Source organism: Eupeodes corollae, chromosome 3, assembly GCF_945859685.1.
Source record: "Eupeodes corollae chromosome 3, idEupCoro1.1, whole genome shotgun sequence".
Taxonomy (NCBI): Eukaryota; Metazoa; Arthropoda; class Insecta; order Diptera; family Syrphidae; genus Eupeodes; species Eupeodes corollae.
Window position 1 is genome coordinate 32,531,116 of NC_079149.1, and position 27,551 is coordinate 32,558,666.

At 31.8% G+C, this 27,551-nt stretch overlaps 2 protein-coding genes across 4 annotated transcripts in view; both read left to right on the forward strand.

The window, feature by feature from the left end:
• Positions 1–3,604, forward strand: part of LOC129952053 (protein anachronism) — a 29,259-nt gene extending 25,655 nt beyond the window's left edge. The window contains exon 6 of the mRNA XM_056064478.1: positions 1,964–3,604. Coding sequence (XP_055920453.1) covers positions 1,964–2,315 — 352 coding nt within the window. The 3' untranslated portion in view covers positions 2,316–3,604. The remainder of the gene's footprint in view (positions 1–1,963) is intronic.
• A 13,221-nt stretch (positions 3,605–16,825) lies between these two features.
• LOC129951761 (solute carrier family 28 member 3) lies at positions 16,826–27,328 on the forward strand. Of its 3 annotated transcripts, XM_056064080.1 has the most exons (9): positions 16,826–17,088; positions 24,830–24,892; positions 24,977–25,039; positions 25,119–25,284; positions 25,349–25,577; positions 25,635–26,399; positions 26,472–26,799; positions 26,857–27,037; positions 27,111–27,328. In XM_056064080.1, exons 2-9 carry the CDS (start codon positions 24,854–24,856, stop codon positions 27,215–27,217), a joined length of 1,878 nt encoding a protein of 625 aa, XP_055920055.1. In that variant the 5' UTR covers positions 16,826–17,088; positions 24,830–24,853; the 3' UTR covers positions 27,218–27,328. The 3 variants fall into 3 exon arrangements, with proteins under 3 accessions (XP_055920055.1, XP_055920057.1, XP_055920056.1); XM_056064082.1 differs by lacking the exon at positions 27,111–27,328 and having other exon boundaries at positions 26,865–27,033; XM_056064081.1 differs by lacking the exon at positions 24,977–25,039 and having other exon boundaries at positions 16,827–17,088.
• Positions 27,329–27,551: the final 223 nt, after the last annotated feature.

Sequence of the window (27,551 nt, forward strand, 5' to 3'; positions counted from 1 at the left end):
TGAATCCCGTTGTTTTCTTTTTAATTCCTGTTTCCTGTTAAAACATCCCTGGATCTCCTCAACTTCACACTGCTCATGGGATTTTTTCTTTCTTCTGAGCAAGCGGTTCTCATCCCTTCTCTTGTCGAAGTAGAGCTGGCGGGAAGATCGTGTCCTCCTATGCTGCCACGATCTGTATGCCTCCGTTTTAGCTTTGTTTGCCTGAGAACATTCAGAGTCAAACCACGGGTTCCTTGCTGGTGGCTGTGAGAAACCTAGCACCTCTTCTGTAGCGGACCTGATGGATTGTTTGCAAAGCTGCCAGTGGGTCTCTGAGCACATCTCGTCCGTTGTAGGGTTTCTCGCAAGCTCTAGGGATACTCGGTTGGCAAAGGCATTGGCGGTATCCTCCTTTTGCAGTCTTCCAACGTTGAATCTTCTTCTCGAGGTTGTTGTTCGCCTAAGAGCTTCCATGGATATTTGTACGCGCAGTTTAGCATCAACTAAGTAGTGGTCGGAATCTATATTGGCTGATCTGTACGTACGAACGCCAAGTAGACTAGAGAAGTGTGTTGGTTGCATTTTCGATCATGGGGGACCGCCAGGTACCTTTGTGGATATCTGGGTGAGCGAATCTGGTGCTACTCAACACCATGTTTTTCTCGGCTAGGAAGTCGATAAGCCTGAGTCCGTTTCCAGATGTGATGTCGTGTAGGGTATGTCTTCTGATTGACCTACCAAAGATGCTTTCTTTACCAACTTTGGCGTTAAAATCTCCCAGAAGAATTTTAACATCGTTTTTGAGACATTGCTCATATGTTTTGACGAGGAGCTCATAGAATTCTTCTTTGGTATTGTCATCCTACTCTTCCGTCGGTGCTTGCCCGCTGATAAGGTTCAGGTGGTGGAATTTGGCCTTAATGTAGATTGTCGTCACTCTTTCGCTTACTTCCCGAAAGCTTAAAACTCTTTGCCTTAGTTTCCCTCTGCCAGAAAAACCACATCCAAATAAGCGCTTCCTCCCATCAAGTAGACACTTTCCATAGCCTTCAATCTTCCTACTGCCTGGCCCATTCCATCGCATCTCCTGGAGGGCTGTCACATCAGCTTTGATTTTGGCGATCTGCTTTGCATGGTCGTTTGAGCGTACGCACATTCAATGTACATACACGTAAATCGTTATCCGTTTTTCGTTTGCGGCTATTACTTGTGTTTTCATCACACTTTAAAATTTCCTTTCATGGCCTACTTGTGAGGCCTGTGCATGACTGAGATCGTTAGAGCTGGTTCTTCAGAGCGATATCTGATCTTTTGCTCCTACTTCCTGAGAAGGTAACTCAGGTGACACAGCTCTGAATCCGATGGATCCAGCGGGCACCACTAGGAGGTGACGAAAATACATAAGTATTTCCTTATTCCAAATATCGACAAGGAAACACGGCGGGATACAGCTAAAGCAGCATTATTCTTAGTTGATTTTGATCGATGCACAACGTTTACGAGCCTTGACATCACAATCCTGTTTCAACAATTCAAATTTTACCACTAGTTTCAGATTTTCAAACAAAAAAGGTTTTTCACTAAGGCTTAAAATATCTTTACTTTTGAGGACTGTGAAATTTTAACAATTTTTTGAGACTCATAACTATTTTAGTACTTGTTGTTGAAACAACGGTAATGTCATAGTTCTCATTTGTCAAATTTCAAAAGATGACAGCTGTCCAATTAGCGGCATTTTCAAAACAAAATCTCTTTTTGAAAAACTCTATGCTTCCAAATGCAAGATTAGCCTGATAGCCCGATAATAGCACAATGCGTGCAACTACTGTAACGATATTATATTCAAACTTTAAATCTGTAACACTAACGTTTATATCCTAAAAATATGCAATATATATTTTTAAATGTTTTTCGCCCTGAAAACGATTCAAATTCAAAATGTTTTAATAAATAATTGTTTTGTTTACTTTTTTTTAATTTTTAGATACCCAAGAATAGACATCAAACTCATAAGTGCTGATGCTACTCTACTTCCGCATAATCCAGAAGCTCGTCCAAACTCTAATCTCAATCGTGAAATTTATCGCATCTCAAATCACAATTCAGAGGAATCAACCACATCTCTAACACCCACAGACAATCTCTTAGTTCCATCAGATTCAACAGAAATCCATCGACACCGGCAACGACATGCCCGACATCATCATCATCATTCACATAATTCTCCAGCTCCAAATGCTGAAGGAAGCGTTGCTGGTGCAACTGCTGCAACATCCGGAAGTACACGATCAGATATGTCAAGTGAAGAAATTAGTAGCCATACGTCAGATTGTTAGTTAATGAAATTTCAAAAAACGAAAATTAAATAGTTTTTAATTTAATTTTAATTTTTAACATATCATAGTGATGATTTAAGTTGATTTATGTCTTTTTGAAAATATCAATGTTGTTGAAATGAGCCGATTACTTAATTTTTTTATTTTTGTCTATAAAAAAGAAAATGGTTGTAGCAAAACTAAGTTAAACAATTGGGAAACAAATTATACTAAATAAGGTGTATATGACTTGAGATATTAGATTGAACAAACGAACAAAATCAACTAATTTTGTCGCAATTTCCCGATATTTGTAAATAGTATTTTTAATTTTTTTTTTATTTTGTTAAATATTTCTTGTTTATGTGGCCTTAGTGCGCCTTTACCTCGCATTTAGTTAAACGTGAGTTTTTTGTTTCTTTATAAAATTGGTTGAATATTTACCAAGTGAACAATTCAATATTATGTACTACCTCTGAAAAATTGAACAACAAATTACAAATTGAACTTTTTTGTTTACACTTTTACAATGAGGCTTCCGGGAAACAAGATCCCATGAATACCAGGAAATTCAAATTCTTGGGTTTTGCTGACATTTTGGGAATTTTGTTTTTGACGAAACTCAAGAATTTAAGTCACAGGGATAAGAAAATGAATACAAAAGTTATCCTGGAAATAAGTAAATTTTCAATATTTTTGTCAAACAAACTAGTAAATTGTATATGTAATTATTTCTTCCAATTTTGTTTTTATTATAAATTTATGTTAAGAGACTGTGATTGTATGTGGTTGAAATATAAAAATCAATTTGTGTGAGATAAAAAAAAAATAAAATAAATAAATAAATGTGTGTGTTAATATAATTTTTGTGCTTAAAAACTATATTAGGTACATACTAAATAAAAATTAAGAGGGACATAATTAAACATCAATATCAAGGCATAAAAAGTCATTAATTAGAAATAAGTTATTTCTTTATTTTAGTTTTTACTTTTGTATTTGTTTTGATTTATAAGTTATGAGTTATTATTATAACATAAACGCAGCAAATTTAATTTTTAATTGAACCCGAAAAACCTATTAGAAATGAAAATCCATTTCCTTGAAAAAAAAATCTGACTTTTCATAATATAATAGATGTTTTTCGAAAAAATTATAATCAGCTTGTATTAAGTTGTGCATGTAAATACTATTTTATATTTTTTTAAATATTATTATTTTTTTAATAAGAAGTTTTAAATTTAAGTTAGATTTTAAAGTTGGTTAAAGTTTATTTTTACTAATATTTATAAAAAAATACATATGAACAAAATACATATTATAATGCAAACAATAAATGAAATTTTAAAAAATAAAGAATTCGTTTGATTCTATGTTTGACTTTTTCAAAAATATAAAAGAGTACACAAATTGAAAATAATATTCATATACATGGGTAATTTTTGTGATTTTGAAAAAGAAAAATAGGATTGAAAACTCTATACAGTGGTGGTCCAGTATAACGAACGATATAATGTCCAGAGTCAATTTTTTATATCGAAACATTTTTTAATTTTTCATTTTAGGTTAATAGAAAGTACATTTGTAATTTTCATTAATTTATTTCAAACTTCATCAAAAAAAATAATTACGTACCTCACTTAATACAATAAAAAAACATATGTATATAACAATAACTATTAACTTCCCATAGGAAGTTATTGTAATGGGTCCGATTTGTCAAATTGAAAATTTTGACACTTCTCGACGTTTCAAGGTCCCTAGAGTCGAAATAAAAGATTTTTAGAAAGATGTCTGTGCGTGCGTGTGTACGTACGTTTGTACGTCCGTACGTCCGTACGTTCGCGACGTTTTTTTCGTCGTCCATAGCTCAAGAACCAGAAGAGATATCGACTTCAAATAAATTTTGTTATACAGATAATAAGGCAGAAAGATGCAGAAATTGCTCTCAAGAAAATTGCGTGGGTGGTTTTTTTACCATAGCAGTTTGAAAAAAAGGTGAAAATTTTGGTAAACCTTAAATATCTTACGAACCAAAAACGCTAGAGACTTGAATTAAATTTTATATAATATATTGTTACGTGATACCAAACAGGTATATTTTTTGAAAAAAAAATAAATATAAATAATAAATAAAATAATTTGTCACCTCCAAAATTTTACGACTGAAATATGATTTCATCTCTAAAACTATTTTGTGCAACGAAAAACAATGTTTTTGACATCTGATAAAATTTTTAGAAAAATCTAATTGACAGTTTTTTTTACAAAAAATAAAAACCTAAAAAAAATGTATAAAAGTTTGTAAAAATTGATTTTCGACTCAAATGTCTTTTTAAAACTTTGAGATATTGGCCTTAAATTACTTTTTATCTTTCAAAACATCTTGTTGTCAACATTCAGTTAAAGTTTGAAAAAAATCGATTTGACAGTTTTTGTACAAAAAATTAAAAACCGAAAAAAAAATTTACAAAAGTTCGTAAAAAATGATTTTCGACTCAAATATCCTTTAAAAACTTTGAGATAATAGGTTCTAACTAATTTTTTCTTATAAGAAATATTGTTGTTAACATTCAGTAAAATTTTGAAAAAAATCGAATTGACAGTTTTAAAAAAAAAAAATGAACACCGAAAAAAAATTAACGAAAGTTGATAAAAAAATGATTTCCGACTCAAATATCTCTTCAAAAATTTTAAATATTGGCTTCAAACTAATTTTATCTTATAAGTAATATTGTTTTCAACATTTGGTAAAATTTAAAAAAAAATCGAATTGACAGTTTTAAAAAAAAAAAAAAAAAAACTCCAAAAAAAACAATACCTACTAAAACTTATTAAAAATTTACTTTCGGCTCAAATAGCTTTTCAAAAATTAAAAATTTATTTTATTTCAGAGAAAATATTGTTTTCAATATTCAGTAATTTTTATATAAAAATCCAACAGTCCGTTTTTTTTCATAAAAAATAAAATCTACAAAAAATAGTGCGCAAATTTGGTAAAAATACATATAGACAAACTTTTAAGCAAGACAAATCGACAGACGGGATGGGAAGTTATCAGTGTGGGTCGCATCCCAGCCTCTTTTTTTTTTAAACTGCAATGGGTTACCATTAAGAGGAACATGACTCTCACGTAGGGCAATAAACCATTTGTACTATTGGTTTCCATTTTTGGATATTCACCCTTCTTTAATGATCTTCGACTAAAAGATCCACTGTTTGTATCACTCAGATTTTTGAGAAAAAAAAAAACACTTGTGTAATGAGAAATTGCATATTGTGTGACCAAGGCGTTTGATCTTTTCGCCCAGATTACAAATTTCATATCACTCAAAACAATTTAATAATAATTGTATTGTTGTACGATTGGGGCAATATTACTTAACCTTTGCGCGTTCAAATTTTGTTGGGTTTATAAAAAATCCAAATAAATAAAAGGACGAGAGCTGCTCATGAGCTCTATGAGCAGAAGATTCGAGAGGAACACCGACTTCGACAGAAGGAAAAAGAGATTGTATGAGAAGCGTGAGAGGTTTAAAAGAAGGAATGAAGTTCGAAAGTTTTATGAACAGGTGAAACGAAATTCACAATTACATATGTAAACCTAGAACCGAAGGCTGCAAAGACGAAAGTGGAAACATCATAGTGGAACCGCAGTCAATGCTGAGGATATGGAAGGACCACTTCTGCAGACTGTATAACGGCGACGACGAACCGAATTCCGCTGTCAGGCAGGATGATTCATTCAACATAGACGACGAAAGTCAACAATCCCGTCCTCCCGACTTAGACGAAGTAAAGATTGCCATATCTAAGCTAAAGTCTAATAAAGCCACTGGAGCGGATGGCTTGAATGCCGAGCTCTTTAAAGCAACTGGAGATAAGTTGGTTAGGAGCATGCACCAACTTATCTGTAAGATATGGTCGGAAGAAAGCATGCCCGATGAATGGAACCTAAGTATTGTTTGCCCGATCCTGAAACAAGTTGACCCTCTAAACTGCACCAACTATAGAGGAATCAGTCTACTTAACATCGCCTACAAAATCTTCGCTGCCGTAATATGTGAACGTCTAAAGCCCATCGTCAACAACCTAATAGGTCCTTATCAGTGTGGTTTTAGACCAGGAAAGTCCATAGTCGATCAAATATTCACATTACGGCAGGTCTTGGAAAAAACCCAAGAACACCAAATCGACACCCACCATCTTTTCATCGATTTCAAGGCCGCATATGACAGCATCTACAAACACGAGCTGTATAGAGCCATGTCTAGTTTTGTCATCCCTGCTAAACTCGTCCGTTTGTGCAGGATGACCATGGAGAATTTAGGCTGCTCCATAACCTTTCACACGTCAACAATAGAGGCACTACCTTTCAAAAGTCTATCTAATTACTAGCATTATGCTGATGACATTGACATAATGGGAAGACCTCAGCGTTATGTCAATGGGGCTTTTGTGAGTATTGAGGCAGAGGCGGCAAAAATGGGTTTAACGGTTAATGAGGGCAAAACAAAGTGCATGCTGTCGTCAAGAAAGGACATACAACACCGACGTCTCGGTCAAAACGTCACCATCGACAGACGTAACTTTGAGGTAGTCAAGGACTTCGTCTACCTAGGCTCCGCTGTAAACACAGAAAACAACACCAGCGTTGAGATCAAACGAAAAATATATCTCTTGCTACCCGCTGATTTCTTTGGGCTAAGAGAGCAATTGAGTGGTAAAGTCCTCTCTCGAGGGCCCAAAGTGTTGCTATATCAGACCCTTATCATCCCCGTCCTGCTATACGGTGAAGAAGCATGGACTATGACAAAAGGGCATGAAAGCACCATGGGTCGGTTCGAGAGAAAAGTTCTTCGTGTGATCTACGGTCCCGTATGCATCGAAGGCGAGTGGAGGAGAAGATGGAACGACGAGCTGTACGGGCTGTACAGCGACGTAGACTTAGCCAGAAGGGTAAAAGTCCAACGACTAAGATGGCTGGGTCACGTAGAGCGCATGCAAACCAATGCTTCGGCCCGGAAAGTCTTTGAATCCACACCCACAGGACAGTGCAGTAGAGGAAGACCGCAGATCAGGTGGCGCGCACAAGTGGAAAGTGACCTCCCCTAACTTGGAGCGCGAAACTGGAGACATCTAGCTAGGGACCGAGCTAGATGGAGAAGTTTGTCGAGTGAGGCCCTAGTTCACACAGGACTGTAGCGCCACCTTAAGTAAGTAAGTAAGTAAATAAATACAAATTTTACACCACCCAAAAACTTTTTCAGAATAAAAAAATGCTACTAAACCCAAAATCAATGTCACATTGCCCAAATCAATTTTAAAATACCGAAACGCCCAAAATTAATAAATAACTTATCGCACAAAGGATTATCATCTAATTCAAAATTTAAACATTGAGCTCTTAAATTGATCGTCCAAACGCAAAATTTCAACTAACAATTAGGGCGTTCTTTTGTTAACTTCCCATAGGAAGTTATTGGAATGGGTAAGATTTGTCAAATTGAAAATTTTGAAATTTCTCTACGTTTCAAGGTCCCCAAAATAAAAGATTTTTAGAAAGATGTCTATGCGTGCGTGTGTACGTACGTCCCTACGTCCGTACGTTAACGACGTTTTTTTCGTCGTCCATAGCTCAAGAACCAGAAGAGATATCGACTTCAAACAAATTTTGTTATACAGATAATAAGACAAAAAGATGCAGAAAGGGCTCCCAAGAAAATTGCGTGTTTTTTTCAACATAGCAGTTTCAAAAAAAGGTGAAATTGTTGGTTAACCCTAAAAATCTTATGAACCAAAAACGCTAAAGACTCGAATTACATTTTTTTTGTCACCTCGAAAATTTTACGAATGCAAAATGATTTCATCTCCAAAACAATTTTGTGCAACCACAAAATAACGTTTTTAACACCTGGTAAGATTTTGAGATAAATCAAATTGGCGGTTTTTTTACAAAAAAATAAAAACCTAAACAAGAAAATTAATAAAAGTTGGTAAAAATTGATTTTCGACTTAAATATCTTTTCAAAACTTCGAGATATTGGTTTTATACTACTTTTATCTTTTAAAAAATATTGTTGTCAACATTCATTCAAATTTGGAGAAAAATCGAATTACAATAAATTATAACTTAAACAAAAAAAAAAAAAAACAATATTAAAACTTGGTAAAAATTTACTTTCGACTTAAATAGCTTTTCAAAAATTAAAAATATTGTATTTAAACTTTTTTATTTCACGGAAAATATTGTTTTTTATATTCAGTACTTTTTTATAAATATCCAACAGTGCATTTTTCATAAAAAATAAAATCTACAAGAAATAGTACGCAAATTTGGTAAAAATTGATGTTCGATTCTTAATATCTCTCAAATTAATTTTGCTCATCCAATTTGTAAAAATTTTAAAAATGCTACTAAAATTGGTAAAAATTTGTTTTCGACTAAAAATCAATTTAACAAAACTAGATTTTTAAACTAAACTATTTGTTTAAAATTTTTAAGAATAATTCAACTAACAACTTTTTTAAAACAACCTACACACTTTTAAGCAAAACAAATCGACAGACGGGATGGGAAGTTATCAATGTGGGTCACATCCCAGCCTTTTTTTTTTAAATTGTTTGGGCTTTACGATATTCGTTTTTGTTTGGGCTCTATTGTGATCTATTTGACCTGAAACAAAACAACAATACAAAAAACCAAAATGGTATCAAATCGTATCTATCAATAAATAAAATTAGAACATTTGCTTTATATTCGACAATAAAAAACAATACAAACTAATTATTTAGCTGTTTTTCATGTTTACAATCAAAATATTTGTTTATGAATTAAAGTGTTATCTTTTCTTAAAATATGCATAAACAATAGTAAAATCCTTGAGCAGGTAAACTTAACCTTCTAATTAATTTTTAAATTGAAACAAATACTCCTATTATATAAATAATCATAGCTTCATAACATGACAAGTATTTAAAATAAAAGATTAAATCCATCGTTTTTTTTTAATATTTCAGACTATCGAATTAAATTGTAAAAGGGTAATATTTTATTAAAAAAAATTATACTCTATTCGTAATTATTTTTGAAATTGGAAAACATTTTATTTGACTTGTAAAAATATCAAGTAATTAAGTTAGGAATTAAGAATCTTAATACATGTTTTCTGGAGAATGTTCACTCGCTTGGACGTTCTAACGCCCGGCTTACAAAAAAGTCATCGAGTGATTTGTGTATTATAGAAATAAAAAATAGGCTGCGATGCGAAACACACTAATAACTTCCCATCATGTCTGACGATTTGTCTTGCTTTAAAGGTTTTGTAAGTTTTAGTGTTTTGTAAAAAAGGTATCAGTTAAATTATTCCAACAAATTTTAAAATTAATAACAATATTTTGCATATGATGAAATAGTTTGATTTCAAAATCTATTTTTGTTAACGATATTTTTTAGTTGTTAACCAATTTTTACCAATTTTAGTAGCATTGATTAAAAGTTTTTATTTCTTATATAAACAAATGACAAATTGGATAAATGAAATTAATTTGAAGTCAATACCTTCTATTGTTCACGTAATATCGAGAACCGAACACCATTTTTATCAAATGTTCGTACTGTTTTTTATAGATTTTATTTTTTTTTGAAAAAACGGACTGCAGCATTTTTATCAAACATTCACTGAATGTGTAAAACAATATATTATGTTAGATAATATAAGTTTCAAACCAATATTTTTAATTTTTAAAAAGCTATTTGAGTCAAAAGTATATTTTTAGCATGTGTATTGTTTTTTTTGTAGGTTTTTTTTTTGTTAAAAAACTGTCAATTAGATTTTTTCTCAAAATCTTACTGAATGTTAAAAACAATATATTCTATAAGAAAAAATTAGTACGAAGACAATATCTTAAAGTTTTGAAAAGATATTGAATTCGAAAATCAATTTTTACCAACTTTTGTTAATTCTTGTTTTTTTTTGTAAGAAAACTGTCAATTCGATTTTTCTCAAAATTTTTCCGAGTGTTGAAAACAATATTTCTTATAAGCTTAAATTAGTTTACAAAATAATCTCAAATATTTGAAAAGATATTTGAGTCGAAATTCAATTTTTACCAACTTTGAGTAATGCTTTTTTTGGGGTTTCATTTTTTATAAAAAACTTACAAATCGATTTTTCTCAAAATTTTACCAAATTTAAAATCGTAATTTTTCGTTACACAGAAATGTTTTGAAGATAAAATCATTTTGTATTCGTACAATTTTCGAGGGACACATTTTCTTTTCCAGTTTTTTTGATTTATAAAAAAACCGTTAATTGATTTTTTTCAAAAAAATAAACTTGTTTGGTATTACGCAGCAATATATTATGTACAATTTAATTCAAGTCTTAAGCGTTTTTGGTTCGTGAGATATTTGGGGATAACCAAAATGTTCACCTTTTTTTAAATTGCTATGGTAAAAAAACCACCCACGTAATTTTCTTGATAGCCGTTTCTGCATCTTTCTGCGATGTTATCTGTATAACAAAAAAATTATTTGAAGTCGATATCTGTACTGGTTCTTGAGCTATGGAAGACAAAAATAAACGTCACGAACGTACGTACACACGCACGCACAGACATCTTTCTAAAAATCTTTTATTTCGACTCTAGGGACCTTGAAACGAGATAGATGTCTCGAATATTTTACGAAATATGAATGATTTTGTCTCTGAAATAATAAACGGTGATTTTTTAAGAGCTTGAGAACTTTAAAAAAAAAAAAACGCATAAAATTTGCAAAATCTCATCGATTCTTTATTTGAAACGTTAGATTGGTCCATGACATTTACTTTTTGAAGATAATTTCATTTAAATATTGACCGCGGCTGCGTCTTAGGTGGTCCATTCGGAAAGTCCAATTTTGGGTAACTTTTTCGAGCATTTCGGTCGGAATAGCCCGAATTTCTTCGGAAATGTTGTCTTCCAAAGCTGGAATAGTTGCTGGCTTATTTGTGTAGACTTTAGACTTGGCGTAGCCCCACAAAAAATAGTCTAAGGGCGTCAAATCGCATGATCTTGGTGGCCAACTTACCGGTCCATTCCTTGAGATGAATTGTTCTCCGAAGTTTTCCCTCAAAATGGCCATAGAATCGCGAGCTGTGTGGCATGGAGCGCCATCTTGTTGAAACCACATGTCAACCAAGTTCAGTTCTTCCATTTTTGGCAACAAAAAGTTTGTTAGCATTGAACGATAGCGATCGCCATTCACCGTAACGTTGCGTCCAACAGCATCTTTGAAAAAATACGGTCCAATGATTCCACCAGCGTACAAACCACACCAAACATTGCATTTTTCGGGATGCATGGGCAGTTCTTGAACGGCTTCTGGTTGCTCTTCACTCCAAATGCGGCAATTTTGCTTATTTACGTAGCCATTCAACCAGAAATCATCGCTGAACAAAATTTGTCGATAAAAAAGCGGATTTTCTGCCAACTTTTCTAGGGCCCATTCACTGAAAATTCGACGTTGTGGCAGATCGTTCGGCTTCAGTTCCTGCACGAGCTGTATTTTATACGGTTTTACACCAAGATCTTTGCATAAAATCTTCCATGTGGTCGAATAACACAAACCCAATTGCTGCGAACGGCGACGAATCGACATTTCACGGTCTTCAGCAACACTCTCAGAAACAGACGCAATATTCTATTCTGTACGCACTGTACGCATTCGTGTGGTTGGTTTAATGTCCAATAAAGTAAACTGAGTGCGAAACTTGGTCACAATCGCATTAATTGTTTTCTCACTTGGTCGATTATGTAGACCATAAATCGGACGTAAAGTGCGAAACACATTTCGAACCGAACACTGATTTTGGTAATAAAATTCAATAATTTGCAAGCGTTGCTCGTTAGTAAGTCTATTCATGATGAAATGTCAAAGCATACTGAGCATCTTTCTCTTTGACACCATGTCTGAAATCCCGCGTGATCTGTCAAATACTAATGCATGAAAATCCTAACCTCAAAAAAATCACCCTTTATTATGGAGAAGAGTAAAGTTTCTGACATTTGGAAGAATTTTTAGAAAAATTCGAAGCGACAGTTTTTTTCCATAAGATAAGAACCTACAAAACACAGTATACAAAGTTGGTAAAAGTTGATTTTCGACTCAAATATCTTTTAAAAAATGTAAGATGTTCCCTTCAAGTTATGTAGTTTAATTTTTCACATTTACCTTATTTTTTTTTTAATCGAACAGTAACAAACTGCATAACAACATAGAAATAGGAATCTACAAAAATAGTACGCAAAATTGATAACAATTGATATAGGATATTCTCGATATCCCATGAATTAAAATGATTTCATTATGTGCTCAATTTGTTTTAGAAAAATCTAATATGTATTTGTTTATAATAGAAGAAAGAAATGCTACTAAAATTTGTAAAGATTGATTTCCAACATAATTTTTTTTTCATTAGCATTTGGTAAAGATTTTAGAAAAATTTGACTGGAACAGTATTTTACAAAAATGGATTCATATCCGAATACTTCTACATAAGTTTAACTTTTCAAACAAATTTACACAAAACTTAATTTTTATTTTTGTATATTATTTATTCAAAAGCAAATTCGGCTTATAACAATTTATATAGAGTAATATAAATTTATCAATGTATTTTTCCCCCAATTTAATTTAATAATTTTCCTCCATTTTTAAGTTTATGAAAGACCAGATGGAGTTATAATTAAAGGTTATATACATACATATAAAAAATATAAAGTATGTAATAAAAATTCAAAATGTAAATTCCATTAAAAATCCAAAACATTCTGAAAAAATTGTATTTAAAAAATAAATATCAAATTATTAAAATAAAAACACATTCAATATTCATTTATTAATTCTTTTTGTTATTATTAGGTAGCGCAACAGGCCATAAAGAACCAGGGTCTAGTGGCTTACAACTCCCAACCATTCCAGTGTGCGAGTAATGTTGTAAGGAATAGAAGGGACCTAAAGTTTATATTCCGAATCCGAACGGCTAATTTGGGGAAGCACTTTTTCATGACAAGAATTACTCTTGGAGGATTTGTCAGTTCTTCGCAAGAGGCAGTACCCGTGAAAAAAGTTAGGTGGCACAGGCAGGGATTGAACCCAAGACCCCTTGCATGACAGTCCAACGCACTAACTATTTTTTTTTTTTTTTAAATTCATTTTTATTAATTCATTCTTAAACCTATCTTAAAGCTAGACAAAAATTCATAAAACTAGCCTAATTATCCATAACTTACAACTAACTTAATGGTCCCATACGGACACTCTAAGCTAAACTATAACACTTAATACTAATGCCTTTCGGCCCTAAGATCTATTTTACTTCAATTTAAATTTTATTTGTTTTGTTTCTATTAGAAAATTTTGAAAAAACTAATATCAATAACCTTTTTTATTTATTTTTACTTACAAACTACTTAAAATAAGGTCCTTAAATAAAACTTAAAACTAACTTAAACTACCTATTCTACCTATAAACTACTTAAAACTAGAACAACCACAGCAGCAAATCTAATTATCTAACATTTTTGTTTTTCATATTTTGTTGTCTATTTTTTTTTTTTTTTTTAATCCATGTTTTTTTTTTTTTTTTTCTATTTTAATGTTTTTTTTTTTTATTTATTTTTTTTTTTCTTTTTTTGTATTTTTTTTTCTATTTCTTTTCGTGCCACCATGCCTATTCTACTTAAAACTAAACCCAATACTATTAAACAAGTATGTAAGCCGGCCAAGGCTTAAAACCCCATCCCGACTACCCAATATCAAGTGCCGATTGAAGCCACCAAAACTGGTTCTCCTGCTTCACCCTATCAGTTCGGTCCCGTTCGGACACAGCCCTACTGAACCGAAGGAGCTCTGCTCCACCTTGTGCCATGACGTCCCGATTGTACAGGAGTCGCCTATCCACGGTTCTTCGTCTTACGTGGTAGATTAACGAAACTGCCAATCTATCCTGTATCAGACCGCATTTGTCTAAAAAGAGGAATGCCTCTGGTGGAATGAACCCGCTCAAGCGTGCACTTTCAAAATACTCGTCGTTCGGATAGAACGCCCCGAAAATTAAATTGTTGGTCGAAGACATAGCTCTTGCAATGTGACCTCGAACGAGTTTTATCACGAAATTGTCAATTCTGTTGATTCGAACCCCGTTGTATAGGACCTCGTTGGAATAGTAATGCACATAAGAAGATTCGGCTGTTCGATATAAGCCGGTACAGCGTCGTAAACACTGCCGCTCGAACACCCGAAACTTCTCCATCTGGGAAGGGGCAACGCTGAACCACACAGGACAACCATAAACGATCATTGGCCGTATGAGGGCCATGTAGCAAATTACCTTCACTCTGGGGTCAAGCCGACTGCTAAAAAACAGCCGTTTCGTCAGAGCAAAGGCTCCTCTGGCCCTTGTCAGAGCAGCATTTATATGCCTGTCGAAATATAAATACTGATCTAACCAGATACCGAGGTACTTCACTACACTTTTGGTCGCTAATGGCTGCCCATGAAGATCAACGATGACCATCTTGCGCCAATTCTTGCACGTATCCCTCGTGGCCCTAGCCAACGGAGTCCGGAACAGAATTGTCTCTGACTTCTGGACATTTATTTTCAGTTTCCAGTCGTCGCAATATCGCTGAATCTTGTCGAAATCACACTGCAAGAGAATTCTAATAACCTCAACCTTTCGGGCCGTTCAACGCACTAACTATCACGCTACGGGTACTAACATTTTTTAGTTCGTAAAAGTTAAAAATAGTATTTTTTGTCAAATGGAAATTGTTTGAGTGTGCACCAAAATTAGTATTTATTTTTAAAATTTTTGGAATATCTTAAAAAAAAAAAGAATTTTTCAAAACTAAAATATACTTTTAGAATTGAACGCCATAACAAATTATGATTCCGTAATACAATTGCACATAAATCCGGACCCCATAATCACTGATTTTCATTCCATATTATTCATTTGAATTATTGTGACTAATTCTGGCACCAAATTTAAATGTTTGGGCATTGATCCACCAACAGGCTTACATAGAGTACAACCTGAAAAAAATATCGCAGCTGTATTGGACATTGATAGTGATAGTGCAGTGATGTTCGTGAAACATCGATTCGGAGCCATTTGCAGCTACCAAGCCACTTGTTACTCCAATACGTCACTACGTGCAAACATTAAGGAGTGAAACCTTTGAAAATACAGCTCGTGTTAGAATTGTAGCGGAACGAGTTGCTCTTGGAAAGTGACGTAGCTCATTTCCAGTTAAATGGCCTGAAATGCAGAACTTCCATTCCATATTTGGAGTGTAGAACACCTAGAAGCATTTCAAGAGCTACTATCTATCTAGAAAACGTCACTATTTTGTTTGATTTATGAGTTGACGAATCAATGAGCCACATTTCTTCAAAGACAATATGAAATGGAAGAGTTTGACTTCCGTAACTATGAACCAGTTGAGATCCGAGCTCATTCAAAAGTTTTATTTTACGTTTGTAGTCCGTCAATTGGCCGCCTAGATCGTGCAATTAAATGCTCTAGACTATTTTTTGTAAGGATATGTTAAGGCTCATATCTGCAGCGACAAGCCCGATTTGAATTAAACTTTGAAAGTCAACATTAAAGCATTTCTCGTAAGATTAATAGTATACTGAAATTGGAACTAGTGGATTGACCTTTTGAGGTGCAACCAAAAACAACATTTGCATGAAATACTCTTTAAACATGAATATACATATGTACATACGAGTATATTGATAGTACTATCGATTCAAATAAAAATTGCATTCACTTTTTTTTAATATTCGATAACTCTTGAAAAATCAATTGTTAATATCTAATATGACACTTCACACCCTACTCAGAAATCTCATTTTATGTTTTATCAATGACTCTAATTTATATCGATTTATCCAGTAATTTTTGATTATATTAAGCTTGATGTCCCCTTTACTTCACTGGTATGAGCACCAAACGTGTTTATAATTCAATATTAATCACTTATTGATCATTAAACCCATTTTTTTAATTATAATCTATAAGTAACAACAATATAGTTAAACATTTCTTCAGTGTTTACAAATATCAAACAAGCTATAATATTAGTTTCTATTAAAAAGTTAAATTCATCATCACGTGCAAATTTCACTCAATGTCCCTGATAAAGTAATTGAGATGCGCACAATATTTATATTTATTACATCTAACAACAACCACACTTTTTAATAGTGTTTTATTTCTGTTTTATTGAATGAATGGATTGACAATATATATTCTACTCGTATGATTGAGAATCAAAGTTATTTGAGAATATTTCAAAACTAATATACCTAACAAATAACTTTCACATTTTATTATCTAAAAGTACTTAAGAGCGATTAATAAATTGTTGTTATTGTCTTAACCCTCTTATTCAAAGCTTTAGATTTTGTGGCACGATACAAAATTAAATAAATCACAATGTATTATTTTTTCGTTAAAACTCCCTAAGCGAATATCAACCTGACAGTCTTACATTAACCACCGATTCGCGATGATGCTTTCGCTTTAAACGTTTGTGTTTTTTATTTTTATTTTAACTGCCAATGTTTGCGCTTAACTTGGCAAAAGTGGTTTAATTTTATTTTAAATTCTTAAAGTTATTGTTTGAATAAAAAAATACAAATTTAATACTGATTAATACATTTTAATAAATATAATCAACAGAGTAAATGTTAATAAATTAAAATAGATCTTTTTTCAAAATTCCCATATTCACTGTAAGTTTCGATCAGGCACATGTTTTTTTAATAATATTAAATTTAGCACAATTAGTTAACAACTTCAAATACAATAAAAACTTAAATCACCCTTCAGTTTTATCTAAGTCAATAATACTATAATAATAATTGTTCAAGAGCTTATGCCGCGACAGAAAACAAAAAAAAATATAACTCATACGCCACAGTGCAAATAAAATATTTTTTCCTTAACAATTGCTTTCATTTGCATAAATGTTAATATTTGATTTGTACGAATCAAAATTATTGACAGTAATAACTGAAGATAAATGGGCTGTGCTTATATTTGTATATATATATGAACACATATTTGTAAATTAATTCAAAAAAGTGGTAAATAAAGAAGAATTCAAATTGTACAACACCATTAAACTTTTGTGAAAATAGTAAGGTTAAAGGGTGGAAATGGTTTTCATATGAAATAACGAGTAAATAATCATGCAATTTGTTTTGAATTCAATCGAAAAGATGTACTAATTAATAGTGAATCAAAATATTTTAATGTTTTGGCCCACTAAAGCTGTTTTGACTACCCTTAAATTATTTAATATCCTTTGCAAGAGTATAAAAGGAAATAGATGTAAGATATTTAAATAAGATTTAGTTATTTATTTCTATTGTAAGTTCAATAGAAATTCACCAATTCCCAAACTCAAAATAAAATCTATTAATATGGAAAAAATCAAAAAACCCGATTAACTTGATATCAATATTGTGAAATAAAAACAATCGTAAATTTTGTGCGTCAAGGTTTTTGTTAAAAATAAGCCAATAATTTTGATTGTGATAAAAATCGTAAAATTAACAAGAAGTAAGAACAAAACAAGAAATATTATGGCATTCCACAAAAGTTTAACGAACTTATTCGCTACTTTTAAACCTTCGTTGCAATTGAGTACGAGTATACTCTTAACCTTGTTATTCTCCTCCTGAAGTAGTTGAAGAACACTTGGATATGAACGATTTATTTTATAGAGCTTACTCTACATCTATCAAAATTCTGAATTGATATTTGCTTACTTTTAAAACAAATATAAACTCATTGGCGACACATTTTATTGGTAGCATTATTTTCAAATACGAAAAAACAAAAAATTGAATTCTTCTTTAAGCCATCAAACCAGTTGTCGTGTTAAAACTAAGACATTGTTAATTTAGACAAATAAGTGGCCTTAAAAGCCAAATGTACAATTTATCAACTGACTGCTTAAAGTGGCTAAGTTCAGTTCAAACAATTTAAAAAAAGTTTAAAAACAGACATCAGTCAACGTTAACTACGAGTAAATCAAAGCTTTGATTTAGATGTGCACCAGACAAAAGTTGTTTGAGCCATTTTTTTGTAGACTGAAGACGAAAGCATGACATCAGTTAAACTTAATTTTGACAAACTCAATGCCGTATGTATTTTATTTTAAAATTCTCGGAATGCATTGACAATTACGTACATAAATCATTATATCAACAGAAAATTAATTGACTTGGGAAAATGTGGTTACAGTTGGCTATATATTTTAATTTGTATGGTTTTTTTGTGGAAATATCTTAACTTTAATAACAAAGTAAATATTTAATTTAAACTCACACAAATTATAGACCTATAAAGATAATTTAAAGAACGATGAAGGTTTTATGACCTATAATAAGGGCATTATATAGAGTTTCCCAATAAGAGGTTTTATCAACTTCCCATAGGAAGTTATTGTAATGGGTCCGATTTGTCAAATTGAAAGTTTTGACATTTCTCGACGTTTCAAGGTCCCTAGAGTCGAAATAAAAGATTTTTAGAAAGATGTCTGTGCGTGCTTGTGTACGTACGTTTGTACCTCCGAACGTTTCCGAGGTTTTTTTTTGTCTTCCATAGCTCAAGAACCAGAAGAGATATCGACTTCAAATAAATGTTGTTATACAGATAACAAGGCAAGAAGATGCAAAAAGGGCTCTCAAGAAAATTGCGTGGGTGGTTTTTTTACCATAGCAGTTTGAAAAAAGGTGAAAATTTTGGTTAACCCTAAATATCTCATGAATCAATGCCGCAAGAGACGTGAATTAAATTTTAAATCAAAACTGGAAAAAAATTCGTCACTTAAAAAATTTTACGACTAAAATATGAATAATGTTTTTGACATCTGATAAAATTTCGATAAAAATCGACAGTTTTTTTTATAAAAACCTAAAAAAACATTACTAAAAGCTGGTAAAAATTGAATTTCGACTAAATATCTTTTCAAAAACTTGAGATTAAGGCTTCAAACTTATTTTATCTTATAAGAAATATTGTTTTCAAAATTCGGTAAGAATTCGAATTGACAGTTTTTTTTATAAAAAATAAAAACCTTAACAAAACTATTAACAAAAGTTGGTAAAAATTGAATTTCGACTCAAATATCTTTTCAAAACTTTGAGACATTGGGTTTAAACTACTTTTATCTTTCAAAAATTATTGTTATCAATATTCAGTAAAAAATTTAAAAATCTAATCTAAAGTTTTTTTTTACAAAAAATTAAAAACCTAAACAAGAATATAACAAAAGTTTGTACAAATTGATTTTCGACTCAAATATCTCTTCAAAAATTTGAGATTATGGCTTTCAACTAATTTTAAGTTATAAAAAATATCGTTTTCAACATTAGCAAAAATTTTGAGAAAAATCGAATTGACATTTTTTTAGTAAAATCGTTAAGGCTTGGCTAAGCCGTCTGCCGATTGACAGCTGTTTGAAAACTAACAATGTTTTTCTAATTTAAGTTTTGTTTTTTGTTTGAATGAGAATTTAGAATGTAAATTAAATAAATAATTGTTAAAAAAGGATTCGTTTATAATTTGATTGCGGTAAGACATTGCAGATCGAAAATAATTAAATAATTGCTTTACGTTTCCTTCACAGTTTCCTTCACACTTTTCTAGAAATGGATTACATCTTCCATTTCTCTCAAGTTACAAAGGCTGCAGTAGATAAATAGATCCTCCCGATGTGGTATATAATTACGGCTTCTCATTTCTCCTTTTATTTTGAAAATTTCCGATATGAGTTCTTGTTTGTTCTCGTTTCGAAAGTAGTTACGTTCGCATAGATTGTGATTTAGATGGTTGTACGAAGATCTATGCACTGAGGATGTAGCTTCATTAACAGCGTCGGCTCTCAGTTTTTCATCTAAATTTGCAATAAGATTCCGGAGGTCGTCGTCGCAGCATTTACCATTTTCATCAACTATTCGAAAGTCCGTTCTTCAGTAAGCAGCATGGTCTTCTAGCTTCTTATACCACTGATTTTTCTTCTCAATAGTTTTCAATGCCAGAATTTTTGGGAGTCTTTCATCTTGCATATTCAAAACTTTTTTGATATAATCAACATGACATTTAATAGTTTTGACGAAGAGATATTTGTAACCTTTAACAATCTCGATTGGTTCTCTGTCATAGTGCCATTTATCATTCCTTGCTGTTCTACCAGAACCATTCCGGAATATCATCACCTTGGATTTGCTCAAATTGACTTTCAGATTCCATAACCGGGAATTCACATTTAGTCGGTTAATCATCAACTGTAGGGTTTCGGGCGAGTAAGCAAACAACATAACGTCATCGGCAAAAAGCAAGGCTTTGATGAGTGTCGTCGATATTCCAATTCCACCAGGAAAAAAACTCAATCAGGTCCTCTATGAACAAGGCAAAAAGATTTGGGCTTAAATTGCAAACTTGATTGACTGCCATCTTCGATTCGAAACACTCCGACTTTTCGGCCACATTCTATACCGCTGCCTTATTTTCGTCATAGACACTCTCTAATACCTGCCCAAATTTTTCTAAAATCCCATAATTGTAAAGCTTGAAGAATAGTGATCGGCGTTCAATAGCATCAAAAGCTGTCAAAAAATACGTAGCTTCTGTTTTTGTTCAATAGAGGTTGCCGCTATGCTAGCCACTAACTAAAACCTGCCTGAAATTCTCCAAGTAGCTTATTATTGCGTAAAATGTCATCGATAACTAACAGATTGCACATTTAAGGTATCTTGAATCGACTATGAATCATTGGCAAAGACAAACAAGCCTTAAAGTAATTCTGATCACCTATGTGAAATTGATAGGATCAGAAACTTTTCTTGCTAAATTAAGAACTGCAAACAATTACTGTAAATTTTTTTACCACTTTTATATTCAATTTTAACAATTTCAATGCATCGCTGAAAACAAGCATCGTTCCATTTTCTGTAAAGGCGTAGTTCACACTTATTAAATGTCAAAATATGACAGTTTTAAGAGTGACAGTTGAACAAACAAAGGGATATTTTAAATAAAAACCTCAAACAATAGCGAAAGTATTGGAAATTATATGTTAATTATGTTACAATCTACAACAGTTATTTTAATCAAACGGTTCAATGTCTAAATCGATTCCTAATTCAAATACCTAAAAATATATTAACAACATTCTAATCACACCTGTCAAAATTTTTTCCACCAGTCATTTGGTTCAGTCCTCTATGGCCGTAAATATATTTTCAAAAACCTCTGCTTAGTACTTCTGACTTGAACTCGAGTTAACTCCTAAAATATGTTACTCAGTCTATTATAATCTTGTAACTAACCCTTCAAACTTGGTTAGTAAACTCAGTTTTAAATATTCAGTATTCCTATTTTTTTTTTGGCTGATACTGAAATATTTCTTTTTGTTGAAAAATTAATAATTTTTGGTAATATTCAGACTTAACTATTTTGAAAACAAAAAGATTTGTCAGATATTTCGTTTCTTCATTCTGTATAATTAAAAAATGTTGGTGGCTTTCAACCAAATTGTCAAAATCTATAGACTTCGATAGTTTTTTTGACAATTGAATTGTTATCTTTTTCAATGATACCAAATTATCTGAATTAAAGATTAATAAACTCTGGGCTTAACTCATAGTTAACTCAGCACCGAAAAACTGTGCCTAATAAAGTGGTGACATTTACTATCTCGATCTTTGTGAAGTGTTCTTTTGAAGTGATTTTCTTTAAAATTAGTAAAAGATTAAATACATATATGAAAACGTTTTTATATTCGAATGTATTGAATAATGCTGACGTTTTAAGATGATTCAGTATAGAAAAATGTATTTTAATCTACAAATAATAGTTCAAAGATTTAAAATAAAAAAAAATTGTAATATCTTGAATATGTACATATGCACAATACATATTTCAAAATGTTGGTAATCTGTACATAGTAGCAAAGATAAATTAAGTATTTTTATCAGTAACTATTTTATTGCGACCTTGGTTTTTATAATACTTTTTATCTCTGCTAATAATATTGATTATCTTACCCTTTTCTTTCAAATTAATCTTGAAGCTTTCACGATTTTGGTTTTACTAGGAATTTTGTATATATATTTCATAAAAAAAGAACTTCACATTAACATTTTTTCGAAATGAATTAAAACTTCACTTACAAATTTTAGGAATTAATTATGTTCCCAAATGCTGTGACTTGTTACAGAATTTTCAATTATTAAAGTTCATTGCTTAAAAAAAAAAAAACAATTTTATTTTTCATCCGTCACATACATACTTCAAAAACCAAAGTTCATTCACTTTAGAAAGTAATTAAAAGCGGAATAATCATATGGAACAAATGAAAAATTGAAAAGACAGTTATACTTGTGGCGTTGTAGGCAACAAGGAGCAACTTTAAATATGGTTCATCTGTCAAATTATGACAAAATGGCGAATTCGTATGTCATTTCTAATTGTATTTTTTGTATGTTATTTCATTACGTCAAGTGCATGAAGCAATAAAAGCATAATAATTTGAATTGAAAATTGATGCCAAGTGCTATACTATAAAATGGATATTCTGACAATATTCCTTAGTGTAGCTTGAAGTAAACTTCGGACAAGTTATAGTTTCTTAGTAGATACCGGGCCTTTGTTCTTTATATATTTAACATTTTAATCGATTTAAAAAAATCATACAAAGTGAAAAACTGTCAGACGCCATTGGTTTGTTAAAAATATCTGACAATTGCTGCCAATGTTTGAATTATTGATATTGCTTGATCACACAATCAAATCAGTTCATTATTTCACATTAATATTTTGGACAAACAAATCTGCCAACCGAGTGAACAGAAAATTTGTGGTTCAAAGGTGTTTGCCTAAACTGTCAGCTTATCGGCAGTTATATTCATACCTGTTATATATGACAACAGTATGTACTCAGCTTTAGCTAAACGTCAAAGACCGCATTCAAAAATAATACAAAAATTGAATGTGGATAACGTTATCGGCCTGCAGTTCTATTTAAATGTGTGCGCCTCTTAAGTTTAAGAGTTAAGATTATTTCTATTACCGCAAAGATTTACAACCATCATTTAAATATGCGTAGGTAAATACAACAAATCGCAAGATTTACAATAAATAAATATCACTTGATTATAACGCCTTCCTTAATGTTTATCTATGCCAATCATTCACATTTTTAATATAACGATAACACTTGTGCCAAGCCCTATGATAATTTATTAAAGATTAAACATTTAAACCTACGAAAGTACCATTTCCCACTTTTAATATCGGATTGCATGTCAAATATTAGTAATTGGATTATAAATCAGCACTTCATACAGTAAATTATTGAAAATGGTTCAAGATAAATATCTCATGGGATTTCAAAAATCCTATAATCATAAGCGTTATTATTAAAGAATGCCGAATTGCTGACGGAGAGTGTTTGATAAGATTTTATAGACTCTAGACTTTGGTATTTAACGAAACAAAAGCTTCCTACTGAGTTTATGAACGCTAATATTTTTTTTTTTTTTGAGTAAAGTCAAATCCGCTTAGGGTAAAAATTAATGCTCAATGCAATCTTTAAAATTTCTCAAGAAAAAGATATCAGAAGTTGGGACTCTTTGGCTTGGGGTTAGTTTTGGCAAAATATATTCAAAATAAGTGCGGCTCCTAAGTTAAGCAGGTTTTTCATTTGAACCTGTTTGTTTAAAATAATTGATTGATTTCAATGTATACTGCTTGATCAATCATTTATTCTATTGACGTTTTATTGCACTTACGTTATTAGCAATTTTTTATAAGATAAGATATATAATCGGTTAATCCGTGACAGCGTAACTGGTTAACAATAATTTTACTTTTGTCATGTTATTAAAAAATAATCTTATGTAGATTGTGTGATGTTTGTAGATATTTATGATTGGACAAAGTTTTTTATGAAAGAACTTTATACAAATATAAATTAATAAGCCAAAATTTTACCTAATAATTTGCGTACAAGAGATTTGTATCAAAAGAATTATGAAATTGATTAAAATAAAAAAGTAAAAATAAAATAACTCACTACTTATCTTTCTTCTATAATCTTCTCTCTATTTTTCTTCCTTAATGTAATTGCAAATAAATGTCAATACTTATTTGACTGAATTTAAAATTATTGAAAAATGAGAATTTGACATTTCACGTCAACTTTTGTTCGGTTCAAATGAAAAATGAATTAAAACATGTTTTTTCCACCAATGATTAGTAAAAATATGGCGCTAGTTTATTTGACACTTTATTTTACAATATTATTTTGAAAAGTGTGTGCACAGCCTAACTGTGAAGCAGTTAAATCATTGTTTAATCAAGTCCCTAATAAATTAAACTTACCGTTATTAAAATTTTTACTTAAAATATAATTTTAATAAATGTATATTATAAAATTAAAAATAAATTAATTTATTACAGATATAAACTAACCCTAAAGTCAAAATGAAAGGAAGTATAAACGAAGCCTTCGATGATGTATCTGTAAGTTTATTTCTTCAGCATTTTTAATAAAATTTTTGTTCGATTGCATTTGTCAATTATGTCCTCTCATACCGAAATTCCAAGCCTATTGGAATCAGGCTCTCCCCATTAAACACAGACGATCCTCAAAGTACTTCTTCAATTACTGTAAGAAAAGTGTTTGTTTATGTCCCACAAAAAATAACCTAACTTTATTAAAATATTGTAAATTCTGAATCTTATTTAGCTTCATGCAGACTCCCGAATCGAAAATGGATGCATACATTCATCAGATTACCCTCAAAAAGACACGTTTAAGTACAAAAAAGAGCTGAAAATATGTCTGCAATCCCTGATTCATATAGCGGTTGGTTGTTACTTTGGATATGCAACGTATTATTACGCTGTTGTAGGTAAGGGATTTCAGAAGTTATACGTTTTAAGGACAGTTGTATATCAAAATTGTATTCATTTTAGTTCAAAATAGAAGTTACAATGACGTTTCGTTGTATCCGAACGATACAAGATGTTATGTTCGTTGTGATATGCATTTTTGCACCGGTTATGGACTCCTGGTATTATTGGTGGGATTTATTTACGCTGGATTATTTTACTACTATTTGCTGAAGCCAAAGATTGGTCGAAAAATACATATGACAGCACTAAAGCCCTTCGAGCAATGGTGGCTTCAATTCAGTCGAACAAAGTAATTTATTCTCTGATCCACTGACATTTTACGGATTCTAATAACTTCTCCTTTCAGTTTGATTTCAACAATAATGATTTTGATAGTATTCATAGTGCTTGCAGTGTATCTTTACTTTGAGACTAGAAACAGCCCTGAAAAGTTGGTTGGCTTGAGTGCGCCGGTATTCTTCATAATTGCCGGATATGTGTTCTCGACATCTCGAAAGGACATTCCCTGGCGAACGGTGATAACAGGAATCGTGTGTCAATTTATTTTGGGTTTAGTTTGTATCCGCTGGGATATTGGAAGAAGTATTTTTGAATGTTTAGGAAACAAAGTTGCAACCTTTCTAAAGTATTCTGAAGAAGGAAGTAGATTCGTCTATGGTGACAGAATCGTCAATGAAAGTGTTTTTGCATTTGCAACGCTTCCCGTCATCTTCTTCTTCAGTTTCTTTATTTCAATCCTATACTATCTGGGAACTATGCAATGGATCGTCCTTAAGCTTGGATGGCTTCTTCAGGAAATTCTCGGGACAACAGTATGTGAAAGTGTTACTTCGGCTGCGAATATATTCCTGGGCATGTCTGAGAGCCCTCTATTGATTCGACCTTACATTAAACTTCTGACAGCTTCTGAAATGCATTCGATAATGGTTTCAGGATTTGCCACAGTATCGGGTACGGTATTGGCTGCATATATGTCATTCGGAGCATCTCCAGCGCATTTGATTACTTCAAGTGTAATGGCTGCCCCGGCAACTTTGGCTATTTCGAAACTGTACATGCCTGAGACTGAAGAGAGTAAAACTAAATCTAATAACATGCAGTTACAGAAATCGTAAGAACCGAAAACAATATCTTGACCTTTTTCCCCAATAACAACTTTCTTTGTTTTTTTTTTTATTTCCAGAGAAGATTCATCTTTACTGGATGCTGCCTCTAATGGCGCTGGACAAGCTATTCCTATAATTATGGGAATTATAGCTAACATTGTGGCGTTTGTTTCATTCGTTGCATTTCTCAATGGAGTCTTCAATTGGTTTGGTTATCTTGTGGGATTGAATGACATTGATTTCGAATGGATCTTTTCGAAGATTTTTATTCCACTAGCCTGGGCTATGGGAGTACCATGGAAGGATTGTGATATCATTGCCAAAGTTATAGCATCGAAAACAATAATCAACGAGTTCGTAGCGTATGAGCGTTTGGGAGAGTACATTGATGCTGAAAAAATCGAGGTTAGTTCAAATTCAAGATTCAATTTTCGAAAATGTGTTGATTTTATTTTCTGTTAGCCACGCAGTGCGGGTATAGCCACTTTTGCCATTTGTGGATTCGCTAATCCAAGCTCTTTGGGTATTTTAATTGGATCATTGGGGGTTATGGCACCAACAAGGCGATCCTTGATTACTTCTGTTGCACTGCGGGCATTTATCGTTGGAAGTATTGTGTGCTTCATTTCAGCCAGCTTCGCAGGTAAGACAATTTAAATATTTATTAAAAATAAAAAGGATTTATGAATTCATACACATCTTTGAAACATTTACAGGACTTCTTATACCAGAAGAAGAAACGGCTCGAGCATATGAGAAATTTTTTGAAGCTAAGTCTCTAGCCAGAAATCATACGATGATTGCTGGAATTCTACCGTTTTAATTTTACCCATGGAATGAGATGAAACGGTAGAGTGGATTGTTATCTAATTATTTATTTATTTTTATAAAATATAGCCATAAGAACAATAAATTGACAATATAATTTTTGTTATACCTGGTTTTTGTAATTTATTTTGTATGTAGACTTTCTTAACAAAAAGAACTTAAAAATGTTTATTTTAAAATCAAGAGACTTAATCTGTGATTATTTTGGAGAAAATAAAGCGTTATAGATATAATATAATATATTCCAAGCAATCGAATGCGTGAAAGAGTAGACCAGCGAAGTTAAAATTGGAAAAAAGCCCTTCCTATAATGTTAATTTATGGAGATC

Bases quoted from the DNA above. Each gene is read 5' to 3' on its own strand.
- LOC129951761 (XM_056064080.1), top strand. From the start codon at position 24,854: ATGAAAGGAAGTATAAACGAAGCCTTCGATGATGTATCT. The intron at 25,040-25,118 runs GTAAGAAAAGTG...AATCTTATTTAG, and splicing joins AAAGTACTTCTTCAATTACT to CTTCATGCAGACTCCCGAAT. The intron at 27,038-27,110 runs GTAAGACAATTT...AAACATTTACAG, and splicing joins CATTTCAGCCAGCTTCGCAG to GACTTCTTATACCAGAAGAA.